Source organism: Hypanus sabinus, chromosome 19 (genome assembly GCF_030144855.1).
Source record: "Hypanus sabinus isolate sHypSab1 chromosome 19, sHypSab1.hap1, whole genome shotgun sequence".
NCBI lineage: Eukaryota > Metazoa > Chordata > Chondrichthyes > Myliobatiformes > Dasyatidae > Hypanus > Hypanus sabinus.
The window spans coordinates 74,919,627-74,937,462 of record NC_082724.1 but is presented as its reverse complement, the minus strand read 5'-3'; the positions used below and the strand labels follow the sequence as shown (position 1 = coordinate 74,937,462).

At 44.0% G+C, this 17,836-nt stretch overlaps 1 protein-coding gene across 1 annotated transcript; it reads right to left on the bottom strand.

Moving 5' to 3' along the window:
- Nucleotides 1-8,453: 8,453 nt before the first annotated feature.
- Nucleotides 8,454-12,276, bottom strand: LOC132377871 (uncharacterized). Its single transcript, XM_059944308.1, has 2 exons — nucleotides 12,257-12,276; nucleotides 8,454-9,882 (listed from the first exon to the last, which is right to left on the bottom strand). The coding sequence occupies exons 1-2, from the start codon at nucleotides 12,274-12,276 to the stop codon at nucleotides 8,454-8,456; spliced, it is 1,449 nt and encodes a 482-aa protein (XP_059800291.1).
- Nucleotides 12,277-17,836: the final 5,560 nt, after the last annotated feature.

Below are 17,836 nucleotides of genomic sequence, written 5' to 3'. Positions count from 1 at the left end.
CATGTAATCTGAAACCCTTGCACTAACAAAGTTGCTAATAACCTCAGCCTACATAGCGAAGCCCCGTGAGTATCACCCTTGCATTATTAACAAAAATTAGCAAGAGATTCTGCAGATGCTGGAAATCCCAAGCAACACAAAAAATGCAGGAAGAAATCAGTAGGTAGGCAGCACCCCCACTTTGGCATTTTACCCCTTCTCCTCACCTGCCTATCACCTCCCCCTGGAGGCCCTCCTACCCATTCTCCCATGGTCCATTCTCAGATGACTTCTTCTCCAGCCCTTTACCTTTCCCACTTATCTGGCTTCACCCATCACCCCCTTCTCCCCTTTCCAGTCCTGCTGAGGCGTCTCAGCCTGAAACTGTTTTTTCATTTACCATAGATGATGATTTCCTCCAGCGATCTGTACGTGTTGCTCCTATTTTATACATCCTTACCCGAGGAAAATGTCAGTGAAAACAAATTTATATTTTCATAACTGCAAGACAGACATCACCAATCATTTTCACTAACTTTGCTGGCCAGTATTTAAAAATGAGCTAAAGACACTTGTAAAGTTAGTCTAATGTTTTTAAATAGACTGATGGATCCTGAATGCTTCAGTTCATCTAAAATGTTAGTTTTCAGCCACTGATGAATCTTAATAATCCCTTGTTGCAGATGAGTGACATCACTGTGTGTGAAGGCCTTTTATTTAACTATTATTATCCTTGTTCAGAAAGAACTTGCATTTGGTAATTATACAGTATTTTTAAAAGTTACATAAGGTCAGTACAGTGATGGTCATTCTCTTCCATTAACTGGTAACCCTAGCACACCTACACTATATAACTCACCAGCAGAGAGAGTGGGTAGACCTCACTTGTTTACAAAGCCCGTGTGAGGTAATTTCTGTCATGTACTCTGTTTCAAGGTGGCTTAAATAGCGATTCAGTCTTCAGCTTTAGACTGAATCTGGTTGTCTGTCTATCTGTTACCAAACACAGGATTTGAAAACTCTTCCCCCTTCCTTTCCAGTCCAGATGAAGGGTGTCGGCCCAAAACAGATGCTGCCTGACCTGCTGAGTTTCTCCAGCATGTTGTATGTGTGTTGCAATGAAAAACTCTACTGCACATGAGGCCTCAGTATTTTGAGGCTTCTGAAACCAGAGTTTCAAGTTGCTTGGATCATTACACTGTACTGCCATGGTAATTTTCTACCCCTGATTATTATCAACACTAAGAATTAGAGACACCATGTGATGAAATAGCAGTAAGTACAACACCAGGTCCCAACTCAAACATAGACATGAATTCCAAAAGGTAGCATAAATATGGACAGGCTGTTCAGATGAAAGTTCGTATTGGCATTAGAGTACAAACTAATGGATTGGAATAAAGATGCCCAATAAAGAGCTTGCACTCTAATAGCACCTCATATGATGAATCTGGTTTATCAGAAGAGACCATCCTAATTTTAAGTGGAATTTGATCTCAACAATAACTTTCCCATAAAATACAACTATATATTTATCTGTTTCAGGTGCTCTAAAGAAATCAGCATTTCTCTGTAAATTATGTATAAGGGTACAACATAAATATTTAACAGTTGGAAAAAGGTTCTGCACAAACACTTAACTACATTTACCTAAATAAAATGGCATTGAAAGCAATGTAGAGGTCAGATCACGGACCTTAAATGTCCCTTAACTAGAATCATAGTTAAATATGACAATAAGCAGTTACTCACACTGTGCAGGTAACAGTATACTTGATAAATCTGAAGTGCAAATTAGTTGATAGGTAAAAGGTTCTTCTGAAATAGGATTTAGTTAGAGGGCACCATGGTAACATAGCAGTTACTGCAACACTATTACAGATAGGGGTTGATTTCTATTGCCATCTGTAAAGTGTTTGTGCATCTCTGTGAATGTACGGCTTTCCCCCACACCACCCCCCCCCCAGTCCTCCAATTTCCTCCCACATACCAAAGCATACTGATTAGTAGGTTAATTGGCCATTGTAAATTGTCCTGCAGTTAGGCTCCTGTTAAATAGTTTGCTTACTGGGTAGTGCGGCTCATTGAGCCAGAAAAGCCTGTGCCATGCTATATCTCTAAGTAAGTAGTTGAAGCCTAGCCTGTAAAATAAACATACTCACCCCTAAGCTTCGGATACTCGACATATATGCCAGTGGTGGAAGTGTATTCAGGTTACCTAATAGCTTTACTCTTGGAATTTCATTCAGGAGTGAAGGGCACTCTCTCAACAAGATCATTCCCTTCCAGTGCAGCTACTTTCTTGCAGAACCACAAGCTAATTCAGGTGCACAACACACTGGAGGAATTCCACAGGTCAGGCACCATCTATGGAGGAGAACAAAAATCATCATTTTAGCCAAGATCCTTCATCAGGACTGAAAAGATACAGGGAAGAAGCCAGAATAAGAAGGTGGAAGAAGTATAAGCTGGCAGATGATAGGTACCTTCCACCTATCATCTTCCAGCTTCTCACTTCATTCCCCTTGTGTTAACTGTACACGCGAACAATAGCTTGGAATAAAGGTGCAACAAGCAAAGAAGAGGAAATACAGTAGATTCTGGTTGAGTGGGACATATTGGGACCAATACATTTTGGCCCAATTAAGTAGCTGCCCTAATTAGCCAAAGTTTCATGGAAATAATTAAAACGGTAGAAAAAAAAGACAAATGAAGTGACATATTATGCATTTATATGAAATATAGAACAATTTAGAACACTACTTACAGTACTACAGTGCTATAAAACTGTGTATTAGTTCCCAATAGTTATAGACGGAAGAATTAATTCAGTGGTCGCAGGGATCAACATCAGCACAGGCTGATAATGGACTGCCTTCATACAACGCATCCTCCAAATCTCCATTTTCATTGTAACATTCAAGATGATTGTTGATACCTTTAAATTCTTTGTAGTTCCTAACTTGCCAAAGTAGTGAAATTGTTTCATCTGGCCTTTTCTGGCATCACCAAGCCTGAATGCTTGGAAATTGCAGTGAGCAAAATAGTTTTGAATTGTCTACCGCTTATTTCTTGCCAACTACCGTGACCAGAATCATTGCTTTTTGAACACGGACACACAAAACTAAAGCTAATTAAAAACTGTTTACACTAAGCACACTGTTGTGTCTAATAGCCACACAAATGCACTGACACCAGTTATAACCTATTCAGCAACAGTCTCATGTCCCAATTAGGCAGCACAGTGTCCTAAGTAAATGATGAGAATCCTGGCAATTTTCTTGATTAGTTTTCATTCCTTAAGAGTTGTTCCAAATAAGTGACGGTCCCAATTAACTGATGGCCCAATTAACCAGAATCCATTGTATTAAGAAATGCTTAAGATAAGCTTGTCATCAGCTAATGCAAAACTATTAATCTATTATCTTAAACTTCATGCTTCAACTAAGTAGCATATTCCACTGCAGGAAGTATTATAATCTGGGTGAGTACAATAACCCAGTATGCAAAGTTACTGTTTAAGCAGTACTATACAGTGAATCAAGATTTGACAGCAATTCAGCTTCGAGATTATTAACAATTGCAGGCTATATATTATCCCTTTGTCTTTTGGGTTCTTTGTATTGTTATTTTGCGCCAGAACTGGAGACTGTAACAATATTTACTAACATGCCTAGAAAATGTATCCATAATACAATCAATGGAAGGGTTAACCTATGAAGAGTATCTGACAGCTCTGGGCCTATATTCGCTGGAGTTTAGAAGAATGGTGGGGGGGGGGCGATCTCATTGAAAACTAGAAAGTATTGAAAGGCCAAGATACAATGGATGTGGAGAGAATGTTTTCTATAGAGGGGGAACATAGGACAGTCTCAAAATAGAAGGACATCCACTTAGAACAGAGATGAGGAGGAATTTCTTTCATCAAAAGTGGTGAATCTGTGGGATTTGTTGCTGCAGATATCTAAGGAGGTCAAGTCCTTGCATATATTTAAAGTGGAGATTGATAGGCTCTTGATTAGCAAGGGTGTCAAAGGTTACGGGTGAAGACAGGAAAGTAGGGTTGAGAGGATAATAAATAAACCATGATGGAATGGTGGAGCAGACTCAATGGGCCTAATTCTGCCCCTACAGTAAGTCTTAAGCCTTAGGGTCAAACAAAGATTCAAGATTGCAGTTACATACTGTACATATTTTAACTTACATCCCCTCATTGAGTATTTCCATAGCTCTCACATTATATGTCAGAGATATCAGTTGGAGACCTCAGGACAAGTTATGAGTGAACCATTACTACTACATTTAAACTGACTGTCAATAAGACTGTGAACTTTTCCTCCTATTCTCCAACTAAAAGCAAACACATGGAAAGCTGCAGATGCCGGAAATTTAAGCAACACACACAAAATGCTGGTGGGACACAGCAGGCCAGGCAGCATCTATAAGGAAAAGCACTGTCGATGTTTCGGGCCGAGACCTCTGTCCTGACAAAGGGTCTCAGCCCGAAACGTCGACAGAGCTTCTCCTTATAGATGCTGCCTGGCCTGTTGTGTTCTACCAGCATTTTGTGTGCAAACACAAAGAAGATTTTTTGCTACCATTACACCTTCCTCTTCTACAAGAAACATGGCTGTTCAATGCATTCAAAGTAGAGATACTTTTAGAGTAACACACACAAAATGCTGCAGGAATTCAACAGGTTAGGCAGCATCTATGGAAATGACAAAACAGTCAAGACCCTTCATCACGACTAGAAAGGAAGGGGGGGAGAAGCAAGAATAAGAAGGTGGAAGAGAGGGCAAGGGGGTAGGTGAAGGGTACTTATAGGGTTGCAAGAAGGTAAAATCCCTAGATCTTTCAGGAAAGTAGAAGCAGAATCAAGAATTTTAACCTGGTCATCTCGGTCCTCTAATCTCAAGTAGGAAATAGTGATTTGTGACCCCATAGCTGAAGCTACTCAAACTTTGGTAATGCAAGGAGTCACAGTTAGTCACAATATCTGAACCTATGTTGCTCACCCGAATGAAGGGACGGTGTAGCCTCTGGTGTCAATCCCACACTGTAAGGTGCAACTGCAAGGTGCAAAGGAGTGGGAAGAAAAGGTGACTAGACCAAGCAACTCTGTCCAACTGATATATTGCTTCTCAAGTGATAAGGAGTGGCAACATATGATCCAGGAGTTTTTTTTAAGTACCAGAGGTTTCACAAAACTCACTAACCAGGAAGAATGAGGTTTTCTGATTGGGTCAGTCCCTTTTTGTAGCATAGAGTTGACTGTAAATATTCAGATCAGTAACTGATCAAAATCAATGAATTCTGTTAATGTGAAAACATTCACACATTTATAATATCAAGCAATCTCTAACTCCAGCGTCAGGAACCATTGGCCCTCTAAATGGTCATTTGACTAAATGTTTATTACAATTTCCTCTTGTTATTGAGTAAAACTGTAAATCTTTTATTTTTTTTTTAAATCACAGTTACTGTGCTGTATCTGGAAATAAGTATGTAGTTTAAAAACAAATCTAAATGTGCAACCGTTTTTGATCATTTCAGGAGAAATATTGTGTCATTAATTCAAGCAAATTTTCACCTTTTAGGGATATTAGTTAAACTAAATCATGTTAAATATACTGTAAGCGATGCAATTTTTAGCTTCTGTGTAGTTGGAATGATGTTAAAATAAAGATATCACTTCATACCAAGAGTGAATGATTATTATTATTCTTGACTTTTCATTTCCAATTAGCCTCTCCTCATTTCTGCCTTTCTGACTTATTTTCTTACACAGGAGCAGAATCTCATTTAGCCAGAACAGTTGTACAATCTCTCAAAAATTCCATATTAATATTCCATATAATACTTCATGTGTATTATTCTCTTCCTAAAGATGGTCATGTCTTCCCAGCAAGTATCAGCATTTTAAAAGAAGTCAATGATTTCAAGTTTCGAGATTCTAGATTGTTTATTGTTATTCTTTAGTACACAAGTGCAAAGGAGAATAAAATGATTATTACTCTCGATCAGAAGCAGCATAAACAAACCTAAAATGTAATGTGGAAGAAAAATAGTAAGACATTGTGACGAACGTTAAGGGCTTAATGACCTTCTTCTAGTATGTGAATTCAAAGTCTGTAATCACTTATCTGCGACTAACCTACACTGTGAGACTGAAATGTGCTTTGTAGACGGGATGGGAAAATAACTAAGTCTGTGCTTCCTTGGTCTGAGAAGCATCACATGCCTGCACTTGGGAAAGCCTGATATACTGTCCTGAGAACTAACACTTAAGAAAATGTAGAAACGCTCAAGGACATATAGTACAACTTTGCTATTCTAACTAGTTGTAGTTAAAGTTCCCTCCTTTTTTAGATTTAAGTGCTTCTTGTCACGTACGCCTCGGGTATAAATAAGAGTGTAATGTTGAGGAGAGTCTCAGAACTCCGCTTTAGGAGTCTGGGCTCTCCATGATATCATGCATCAATAAAGATTTTCTGAAGTAACTTCCCTCCAGGTCCGAGTACTCATTTCCACGACAATTGGCGATGAGGATGGTACCCTAACACTTTCCAAGTTAGGAGGGAATTACTGGATGGTTTCTATTTTAGCAGGATCCCTGAAAAAGAACCCGAGCGGAAAGAGGATGACTTTACAAGTTAGGAAAGGCTGAAAGGGGGACAGCCATTTCAGGCTTCCCAGCTGAAAGGGGGACTAGAGTTTAAAAGGGTAGCTACGGTTAAGAGGATAAAGGAATGGAGGGACTGCTGAGGAAATTCTAAACACTGGTGAGCACTGTAGATAAGCTTTTGGGGGAATAATTGAGTGCGCAGCATAACTGTGGGTTTTTTTTTTCAGGCAATGGGGAGTGTCTGCAGTCAAGCAGCTTCTGCTGCTCCTGCAGCCCGGCCCCAACAAGCGAGATCATAAGGGGCTTGAAAGTAAGAAAGAAAATGGAGAAACGGATGAAAACAGTGAAGTAAGCTTGGCAGAAGGCAGGAGATCCTCTGGTAGTCCCGGGGTCACCAGCAGACACGGTAATTCAGGAAACAGGTGACGACCGATATGCTGTAACCTTTAGTAGCGACCAGTACGGCTGGTTGCAGGGAGACTAGCGGTACGGAGGAAGCTTCAAAATCCCTTTGATGCAGACCTGGTGGGATGAGGTAGTGAATGGGAATGAGGGCCCTAAGTGGGGTTTTGACCAGGAGCCAGGACAGAGACCAGTGCCACCCCTGTTGCTTTGAGGGCACCTTCCAAGTTGGGAGGGAGAATCAGTCACCTAGCTGAAAGGGGGAGACTGGTGGCCTGGGTCCTAGCTGAAAGGGGTCGGCAGGGGGTACTCATGGGACTACCAATTTATTCCGTGACTGAACTGAGAGACTTGCGGAAAGACGGGGGAAACACATCACTGAGCGCATATTGTGTACGTAGTGTGAATAAAGAAGCTTTGTGCTGAAATTCAAATCCTAAACGGGAAAAGCGGGAAGTGCAAGCAGTCGATCGGCTGGCGCTGATCCTGCTAATAAGCCGAAGAGTTCCGGAGGTAAGACAAAGGCTTTGAACACTCAACTACAGGTAGGAAAAAGACCGCCAAAAAAAAATTAAAAAGATAAAACGGCACCGCCAGCAAATAGGAGACCCCTTAGTTCTGCCTGGATCCCCGGCGGACATGGTAATCAGAGAGACCAGAGATGATCGTTACGCCTCTGAACCTGTTCACCACACCGAATGTTCGTGGGGAACCCGGTGCTAAAATATTCGCAGACGACCTAATTCGGGCTCAGGGTTTCGTAAGTAGCAGAGCAGCTACCTCGCTGCCATCTACTGAATGGATCCTACAAGGGGGACGGGAGCGCGTCCTCGCTCAGTCGGTCACTCCCTGACCTTGTCCTCTCCCCACCCAAGGCGACTGGCGGCGGGCAGCTGACTCATGAGGCAATGAAGCACTCAAAACGGCTTCGGCACCTTGAGTCCAAGCACCCTGCACTTAAAGACAAACCTGTTGAGGTTTTTGAGCGGAAAAAGCGTGAGCAAGCTGGACAGAAGCAAGTGCCGAGAGCCACGAAAACTACATTGCGGAATAGACTGGACATAAGGAACCCCCTTCATGTATCACTGTGTTCCGGTGGTGTTTAACAACCCCCTCCCCACCCCCGTCGGCCGGTCCACGGTGCAAAAAAGATTGGTGACCCCTGCTTTAAACTATGTAAGGAGATGGCTAAAAGACACCGACCTCCAAAGAAAAGGGAGATCAATCAGCCTGAAACAGAGAAGGCTGGCGTTGAAACAAAACCTGCCACGGGACTTTATCCACAGCTCCCCATACAGGCCAGCGCTCCACTGGCACCCAATAGGGAAATAGACGATTTAATAATGAAGACGACTGCCTTGGGACGACCCGCACCCACTCCTTACAACACCGCCCCCCCCCCCGCCAGAGGTTCAGGCCCCTGATACCCCCAGGGGAGCAGACATCACTGTAACGAGTGAAGGGACTCAGGGGAAGAGGAACTGAAGCTGAGGGAGCTGATACCCCCAGGGGAGCAGATATCACTGTAACGAGTGAAGGGACTCAGGGAAGAGGAACTGAATCTGAGGGAGCTGATACCCCCAGGGGAGCAGATATCACTGTAACGAGTGAAGGGACTCAGGGAAGAGGAACTGTAGCTGAGGGAGCTGATACCCCCAGGGGAGCAGATATCACTGTAACGAGTGAAGGGACTCAGGGAAGAGGAACTGAATCTGAGGGAGCTGATACCCCCAGGGGAGCAGACATCACTGTAACGAGTGAAGGGACTCAGGGAAGAGGAACTGAAGCTGAGGGAGCTGATACCCCCAGGGGAGCAGATATCACTGTAACGAGTGAAGGGACTCAGGGAAGAGGAACTGAATCTGAGGGAGCTGATACCCCCAGGGGAGCAGATATCACTGTAACGAGTGAAGGGACTCAGGGAAGAGGAACTGTAGCTGAGGGAGCTGATACCCCCAGGGGAGCAGATATCACTGTAACGAGTGAAGGGACTCAGGGAAGAGGAACTGAAGCTGGGGGAGCTGATACCCCCAGGGGAGCAGATATCACTGTAACGAGTGAAGGGACTCAGGGAAGAGGAACTGAAGCTGGGGGAGCTGATACCCCCAGGGGAGCAGATATCACTGTAACGAGTGAAGGGACTCAGGGAAGAGGAACTGTAGCTGAGGGAGCTGATACCCCCAGGGGAGCAGATATCACTGTAACGAGTGAAGGGACTCAGGGAAGAGGAACTGAATCTGAGGGAGCTGATACCCCCAGGGGAGCAGACATCACTGTAACGAGTGAAGGGACTCAGGGAAGAGGAACTGAAGCTGAGGGAGCTGATACCCCCAGGGGAGCAGATATCACTGTAACGAGTGAAGGGACTCAGGGAAGAGGAACTGAAGCTGGGGGAGCTGATACCCCCAGGGGAGCAGATATCACTGTAACGAGTGAAGGGACTCAGGGAAGAGGAACTGTAGCTGAGGGAGCTGATACCCCCAGGGGAGCAGATATCACTGTAACGAGTGAAGGGACTCAGGGAAGAGGAACTGGAGCTGAGGGAGCTGATACCCCCAGGGGAGCAGACATCACTGTAACGAGTGAAGGGACTCAGGGAAGAGGAACTGAAGCTGAGGGAGCTGATACCCCCAGGGGAGCAGATATCACTGTAACGAGTGAAGGGACTCAGGGAAGAGGAACTGAAGCTGAGGGAGCTGATACCCCCAGGGGAGCAGATATCACTGTAACGAGTGAAGGGACTCAGGGAAGAGGAACTGGAGCTGAGGGAGCTGATACCCCCAGGGGAGCAGACATCACTGTAACGAGTGAAGGGACTCAGGGAAGAGGAACTGAAGCTGAGGGAGCTGATACCCCCAGGGGAGCAGATATCACTGTAACGAGTGAAGGGACTCAGGGAAGAGGAACTGAATCTGAGGGAGCTGAAGCGAGTGTTTGCAGTACCAGAGAAGATGCAAAAAAAATACACCCGAAAAGGCAGAGAAAAAAGAGTCAGGAAAAGAGAAAAAGAGAATGGAGGAGAAGCTTTTAACAGACATCTTCATTATATCTAAAACAGCCCTATTTCCCCTGCTGGGTATGCAGGGGCAACTCTGCACTGTACAGCTGAATGTAATACATGGAGCTTCCGCAAATTAGGATCCCTCAAATGCTAAAATTAATGAATGGGCAAGAAAAGGACAGTTGAGAACCCATACTGTACTGTTGGCAGCTGGATAGTAATCTTTATGCTTGGCAGGTTCAGAGACTGATAGGACGAGCCAACCTCTACATGCAAAATATGCAGTACTGTACTTGATTAATAGCAGCCGAGAAAAGAAGCAGCTCCATTGCGCAGTCTATTACACTTTACAAGCTGACCCGCACTATAATCAGCCTGCACACCCTGATTTAAACGGTAACGCTGATGGCAACACCATCTGTGTATTTCAGTCCCGAGGGATTAGGGCTCCTGGTAGACTTAGTGGAAGATCAGGAAAAAAGATTCCGACTAGGGAACTCCTTAATGCCTCTTTTAACAGTAGCCATAAAACCACCGGCAAAGCCTCAAGATATCGGGACTATAACGCTGCTGGTACTGGGATGAGAAGCTCGAATAAAATTCTTTAACGAAAAGGAGGGGCTGGGGATGACCAGTGGAAGCCACAACTGCTCCCTGACCAGATGGAAGAAGCGTACCTATTGCTAACCCTGATTTAATTCTTTTCACAGGTGGCTCTTTGCACCGTCCAAGAGATGAGCTGTAGCTGGCAGAGTAACTCCCCACGAGGTAGTAGAAGCTTACATCTTGACAATAGGAACATCAGTGCAGGCAGCAGAACTCTATGCCATTACCCGAGCTTGTTTGCATTTTGGCCAAAGGAAAAGCTGCCTATGTTTATTCTGACTCAGGTTATGCATTGGGATAGCACATGACTTTGAGCAATTGTGCAAAAATAGAGGATTTATCACCTCCTCAATGAAAGCAATTAAACACTCCTCATTCGTACTGAATCTTTTAGAAGCTATATAGTTGCCACAGGCTTCAGTAATAATTAAGTGCGAGGCACACACCTCAGTGACAATCAGGTCTCCAAGGGGAATCAGTTTGCAGACATGGTAGCAAAACAGGTGGCCCTTCAGCAACAACTTGTGCCACAAACCCCTGGAGTTGAATCGGCAGGGAAGCAGCTCCCTGTGTGTATCGACATCCAGTAGTTGTGCCACAGACCCCTGGAGTTGAATCGGGAGGGAAGCAGCTCCCTCTGTGTATTGACGTCCAGCAGTTGTGCCACAGACCCCTGGAGTTGAATCGGGAGGGAAGCAGCTCCCTGTGTGTATTGACGTCCAGTAGTTGTGCCACAGACCCCTGGGGTTGAATCGGGAGGGAAGCAGCTCCCTGTGTGTATTGACGTCCAGTAGTTGCAGAGAGCCCAAAGTTTTGCCTCACAGCAAGAGAAATGTGCCTGGCGCAAATCTGCATGTTACCAGAATGCCGGGCTATGGCGTCACCCAGACAGCCGAGTATTGTGCCCGCATAGTTTATTTTTGCCCGCGGCTCGCCTGTCACATGGCCAGGCTCACATGGGCAAAGGAGGGATGCAGTATGCCATCACTCAACAATAGTATGCCTCTGCAAATTGACTTTGTATGTTTGCCTGCTGAAAGGAAGTTTAAGAAAATATTGGTAATAGCAGACATGTTTTCCAGATGGGCAAAGGCCGATCCAACTAAGAGGATGGATGCAGAAACTGGTGAACATATTGATGAAAGAAATTATATCTGGGTTTGGAATTCCTCTAGGGATAAATAGCGACAAATAAATTAGTGCAGGGACTGAAGGAAGCCTTGGGGTTCCAGTGGAAAATGCATATCCCCTACCAGCCTCAGTCCTCAGGTATGGTGGAAGGAGCAAACGGGGAAACAAAAGCAGCTTTGACAAAAGTTTGTCAGCAAAACAGTCTCGGACAACCAGAGGAAATGCCCTTCGTAATGTACATTCTGCAAAATCAGAAGAATAGAAATACAGGACTTAACCTCATGAAATTTTGATGGGGCGGCCTATGACAATAGGAACTAAGCCTCCCGTGACCCCTGAAAAGGTAGCGCTAATATGATGTGATGAGAAGACACTGATTGCTTCAGGAGGCAGGGAAATTGTATGAGAGGGTCCGGCAAGCCCAGGCACCTTTAACTGAAGGTAACGTGCATCCGTTAAGCCGGCAGATAGAATATATGTGAGATCAATGAATAAAGATTCTTTCTCACCCAGGCTGCTGAGGACCCATACCGCCGTTAAGGTGGAATCTGATTGGATCAATGCCAGCAGGTGCAAGTTGCACCACGATGAGGACGAATTAAAACACTGAACTGGTGACATCTTCCCCGAGAGAGAGGAACGGCTCTGAGAACCAAGAACAAAGTGTTATTGAGAGACTGGTAAAGAAATCTATTCTAACCTGCACCTCATGTTATATACATAGTGACTAATTATTAACAAAATATTTACTCAATAGAGGACTTACATGAAGGAAGTAGTGGTAATAATCATGTTGGGGTGGGATTGATTGATCACCTAACAGCATCGGAGGGCAAATACAAAGAAACAGGAAAGTGGAGAAGTATTAGCTTGGGAAGGAGGGGTCTGTGCATTAGTAGGGAAAGAATGTTGCACCTACATACCCAATGCTTCAGAAATTATGACCCATGTGTTGGAACGTATGACCCAGTTGTGAGATGGAATGCACAGACTGAACTCTCAAGCCCCTCCAGAAGGCTGGGGTTTCTTTAAGTGGGCTAAATCAGTGTTAGGAAAAGGAATATTTTCCTGGCTGCAGCCCCTCTTTTACGGCCTCATTGCCCTGGTCAGCTTAGCGAGGAAGCTGGATAACGCATGGAATAATTGTAGTGGTAATGATATGTGATTTAGGGTGTTGTGTATGTGAAGCACTGAGGTTGTGCTGATATCAGTTGATAAAAAGGACTTTGTCCAGCCGTGAAGGTGTCCCGATGATATTGCAAATGGTAAAAGATAAAGCCAGCAAGGAGCACTGGTGGGATGAAGAGGTGTACCCGGGCAAGGAAAGACCCTTCCCCTATGGATATGAGCTCCCTTATGAGGAAGAGAGGAAATACCACAGTAAGAAATATTAATCTAGAAGATTAACAAGGAGGGAACTGTGGAAGAAAAATAGTAAGACATTGTGACGAAGGTTAAGGGCTTAATGACCTTCTAGTATGTGAATTCAAAGTCTGTAATCACTTATCTGCGACTAACCTACACTGTGAGACTGAAATGTGCTTTGTAGACGGGATGGGAAAATAACTAAGTCTGTGCTTCCTTGGTCTGAGAAGCATCACATGCCTGCACTTGGGAAAGCCTGATATACTGTCCTGAGAACTAACACTTAAGAAAATGTAGAAACGCTCAAGGACATATAGTACAACTTTGCTATTCTAACTAGTTGTAGTTAAAGTTCCCTCCTTTTTCAGATTTAAGTGCTTCTTGTCACGTACGCCTCGGGTATAAATAAGAGTGTAATGTTGAGGAGAGTCTCAGAACTCCGCTTTAGGAGTCTGGGCTCTCCATGATATCATGCATCAATAAAGATTTTCTGAAGTAACTTCCCTCCGGGTCCGAGTACTCATTTCCACGACAGGTAAAGAACACAATTTTAAAAATACATATAAATATAAAAGTAATCCTATGAAACATAATGTCACTGTTATATAAAGTGAGACTAGGCGATGAGTAGTGGGGTGGGTTAACAGGTGCACGTGTTGATCAGCCTGGCAGCTTTGGGGAAGTAACTGTTCCTGATTCAGAGTGTCCTGGTGTGGATGCTGATGGGAGTGGGACAAACAGTCCACGGGCAGGGTGGGTGGGATCCTCCATGGGATCCTCCTCTTTTCTGGCACCTTTCTGTACGTATGTCCTGGTGCAGTTTTGACTACCCATTGTAGAGCCCTCCTGTCTGCTGCAGTGCAGTTTCTGTAAAGTGCAGTGATGCCGCTGGTTAGGGTGTTGGTGTTCATGTTAGCTTAGAATGAGGAAATGTCTGGACCTATTTCTTATGTTACCTATTTCTCCAAATTGAAACAAAAGGACAAATTACTGTATTTTAGTACTATCACAAACTGCTTCCACTTTTTAAACATCACGTAAAATGCAAATGATTTGTTATGCCGGGTAATGTGCAAGTTCTTGCCCGTGACTGCCTTCTCCTGAGGACACAAAGCAACCCCTGCACAGAGGAGGACAGTGGTCATAATGGGGCTGAATGGCACATTTCATTCCCTAGAGGCCGGTTGTTCCATGCCAAGTGCTAACTCACAATTTACCAAGTTAATTGAATTTGCTCTCAGAACTTGCCATTCTGTGATTGAATTGATTGGAGTCTTTGATTGTTAGTCCAGTTTGAGAAGTATTTTAAAATGATATTCATCCTTTCTGTGATCTGGGATCAAGTGCAGGAGTTCACAGATGATGTAAAATGTGTTAGTCCATGCTTGCCACTCCTGGTGGGCTCCTTTCAGAATGACATCTTAATACAGTGTAAGTAATTGATTCCTTACATAGGATAAAAGGGCATCCATTCAAAACAGAGATACAGAGTAATTTCTTTAGCCAGAGGATAGTGAATTTGTGGAATTTGCTGCCACACGCAGTTTTGGAGGCCAGGTCATTGGGTGTATTTAAGACAGAGGTTGATAGGTTCTTGACCCTTCGGCCCACAATGCTGTGCGGAACATGTCCTTACTTTAGAAATTACCTAGGCTTACCCATAGCCCTCTATTTTTCTAAGCTCCATGTACCTGTCCAGGAGTCTCTTAAAAGACCCTATCGTTTCCGCCTCCATCACCGCCTCCGGCAGCCCATTCCACACACTCCCACTTTCTGTGTAAAAGACTTACCCCGATGTCTCCTCTGAACCTACTTCCAAGCACCTAAAAACTGTGCCCTCGTGATAGCCATTTCAGCCCTGGGAAAAAGCCTCTGACTATCCACACAATCAATACCTCTCATCATCTTATACACCTCTATCAGGTCACCTGTCATCCTCTGTCGCTCCAAAGAGAAAAGGCCGAGTTCACTCAACCTATTCTCCTGACTTGATAGGCCAAATGGCCTAATTCTGCTCCTATGTGTTTATGGTCTTATGGTTTTAGTTACATTGATAAACATTAACTTATTCTTTGCTTTTCCAATGATCATGCTGTTTTATTTTGTGTTTTGTCTTCCTCTTTCTACCAATATTCTGTCAGTTAGTTCTCCATGCTTGGACTTCTCGCTCACACACATTCACGCACATCAAAGTAATGAAGACACAAGGGCACCAGATAATCAGAGTAATTTTAAATGCTGGATGGAGCTGACGGCAATCTCCTTCCAAAGACCACTCCCTGTGTTGCCAGAATACTGATATATTTATGTAGAGGTGCAGCGTGGAACAGGTCCAAACTACACTTCAAACCACACTGCCCAGCAACACCCAACAACCCTGAATTAACCCAAACCTATTGGCAGGATGATTTGCCATGCGCTGGTACGTCTTTGCACCATGAGAAGAAACGGAGGACCCAGACAAAACCCACGCATTCCATGGGTAGGATGAACAAGCTCCTTACAGACGACATTGAGATTGAACTATGAACTCTGACACCCCAAGCTGTAATCATACTAAGCACTGCACTATCACTGCACCTGTTTACACTAGTACATGATCATTACAATTCATCACGGCCTTCAGCAGGTTACCTTTATTTAACAGAAGATGCAGAAAATACTCAGGAGAACTGATGAAAGAGCATCAGCCTCCCACGTTATCTACTTCTCTCTGGACAGATGCTGGTGGCCCTACAAGTTTTTATGATTTATTTTGAAGTCCGTGCTTATCACTCTTTCCGTATTTCTCTTAACAACTGAATGGTTTGCTCAGTTATTCAGGGATCGTTTAAGATTCAACCCTATGGAGAGAGTACAACAAACATTCTGTTTTATTTCAGATTTCCAGGGACTGCAGTATTTTGCTTCCAGCATTCGTCTGTCAGTTATTCCATAAGAACATATAATCATAAGACCTATGAGCAGAATTAGGATGCTTAAGTGAGAATGCTGCTCTTGGACTACGCTTCAGCATTCAACACCATAATTCCCTCCAGGCTTGGCAGGAAACCTCAGCCTTCACCTTGCCTTGTGTAGCTGGATCCTGGACTTCCTGTCAGATCACTGGCAGGTGGTAAGAGTGGGCTCCCTCACCTCTGCCCCTCTGCCCCTCATCACATGTGACCCTCAGGGCTGTGTACGAAACCCCCTCCCATACTCTCTGTAAACCCAAGACTGTGTCGTCACCCACAGCTCCAATCTGCTAATTAAATTTTCTGACGACACTACACTGATTGGCCTTATCTCAGACAATAATGAGGCAGATTGCAGAGAAGAAGTCATCACCCTGACACAGTGTTGTCAAGAAAACAACCTCTCCCTCAATGTCGCAAAAACAAAGGAGTTGGTTGTGGATTACAGGAGGAATGGAGATGGGCTAACCCATACTGATATCAATAGATCTGGGGTGGAGAGGGTAAACAGTTTGAAGTTCCTTGTCATATACATCACTGAGGATCTCACATTGTCTGTACAAACTGGCAGTGTGGTGAAAAAAGCACAACAGCACCTCTTTCTTCTCAGACGGTTGAGGAAGTTCGGTATGGGCCCCCAAATCCTAAGAACTTTCTACAGGGACACAATTGAGAGCATCCTGACTGGCTGCATCACTGTCTGGTATGGGAGCTGTACTTCCCTCAATCGCAGGACTCTGCATAGAGCAGTGCAGACAGCCCAGCACATCTGTAGGTGCGAACTTCCCATGATTCAGGACATCCACAAGGATGAGTGTGTAAAAAGGGTCTGTGGGATCATTGGGGACCCTAGCCAAACCATCCCAGCCACGATCTATTCCAGCTGCTACCATCCAGGAAAGAGCAGAAAAGACAACAGGCTCTGGGACAGCTTCTTCCACCAGGCCATCAGACTGATTGATTCATGCTGATGTAATTGTATTTCTCTGTTATATTCAGGTCCAGTTCTACATACTGTTAATGATAAGTTACAATAAATTTCACACTGCACGTTTAGACAGAGATGTAACATAAAGATTATTTCTAATCATTTATATGAAGGAGGTAAGATTTAAAGACAATTTGATTCAGTTATTTCAAACCTTCGAGTTTGCTTCACAATTACGTCAGGTGTGATCTATTATCTCTCCTAAAACTCATCCTACTTCCATATGCAGGTAATCATTCAAAACCGGACAAAACATGAAAATATCAAACAACACGGATGAGCGAGGCCCCCACAGCTGCCTGCAGGGATAAATTCCACAAAAACCAAGCCAAAGATGTTCCTCCAAATCTCTGTCACGAAGCGACATTAGTGAAGGTGTTCCCGACATCACACACAGAACAATATCTGTAACAGCGTCTCCACCATCACACACAGAACAATATCTGTAACAGTGTCTCCACCATCACACACAGAACAATATCTGTAACAGCGTCTCCACCATCACACACAGAACAATATCTGTAACAGCGTCTCCACCATCACACAGTGAACAATATCTGTAACAGTGTCCCCATCAACACACAGTGAACAATATCTGTAACAGTATTCCCGCCATCACACACAGAACAATATCTGTAACAGTGTCACCACCATCACACACTGAACAATACCTGTAACAGTATTCCCGCCATTACACACTGAACAATATCTGTAACAGTGTCACCACCATCACACACTGAACAATATCTGTAACAGCGTCTCCACCATCACACAGTGAACAA

Bases quoted from the DNA above. Each gene is read 5' to 3' on its own strand.
- LOC132377871 (XM_059944308.1), bottom strand. From the start codon at position 12,276: ATGGGTCCTCAGCAGCCTGG. The intron at 9,883-12,256 runs GTGAGAAAGAAT...CACTCGTTACAG, and splicing joins ATGGGTCCTCAGCAGCCTGG to TGATATCTGCTCCCCTGGGG.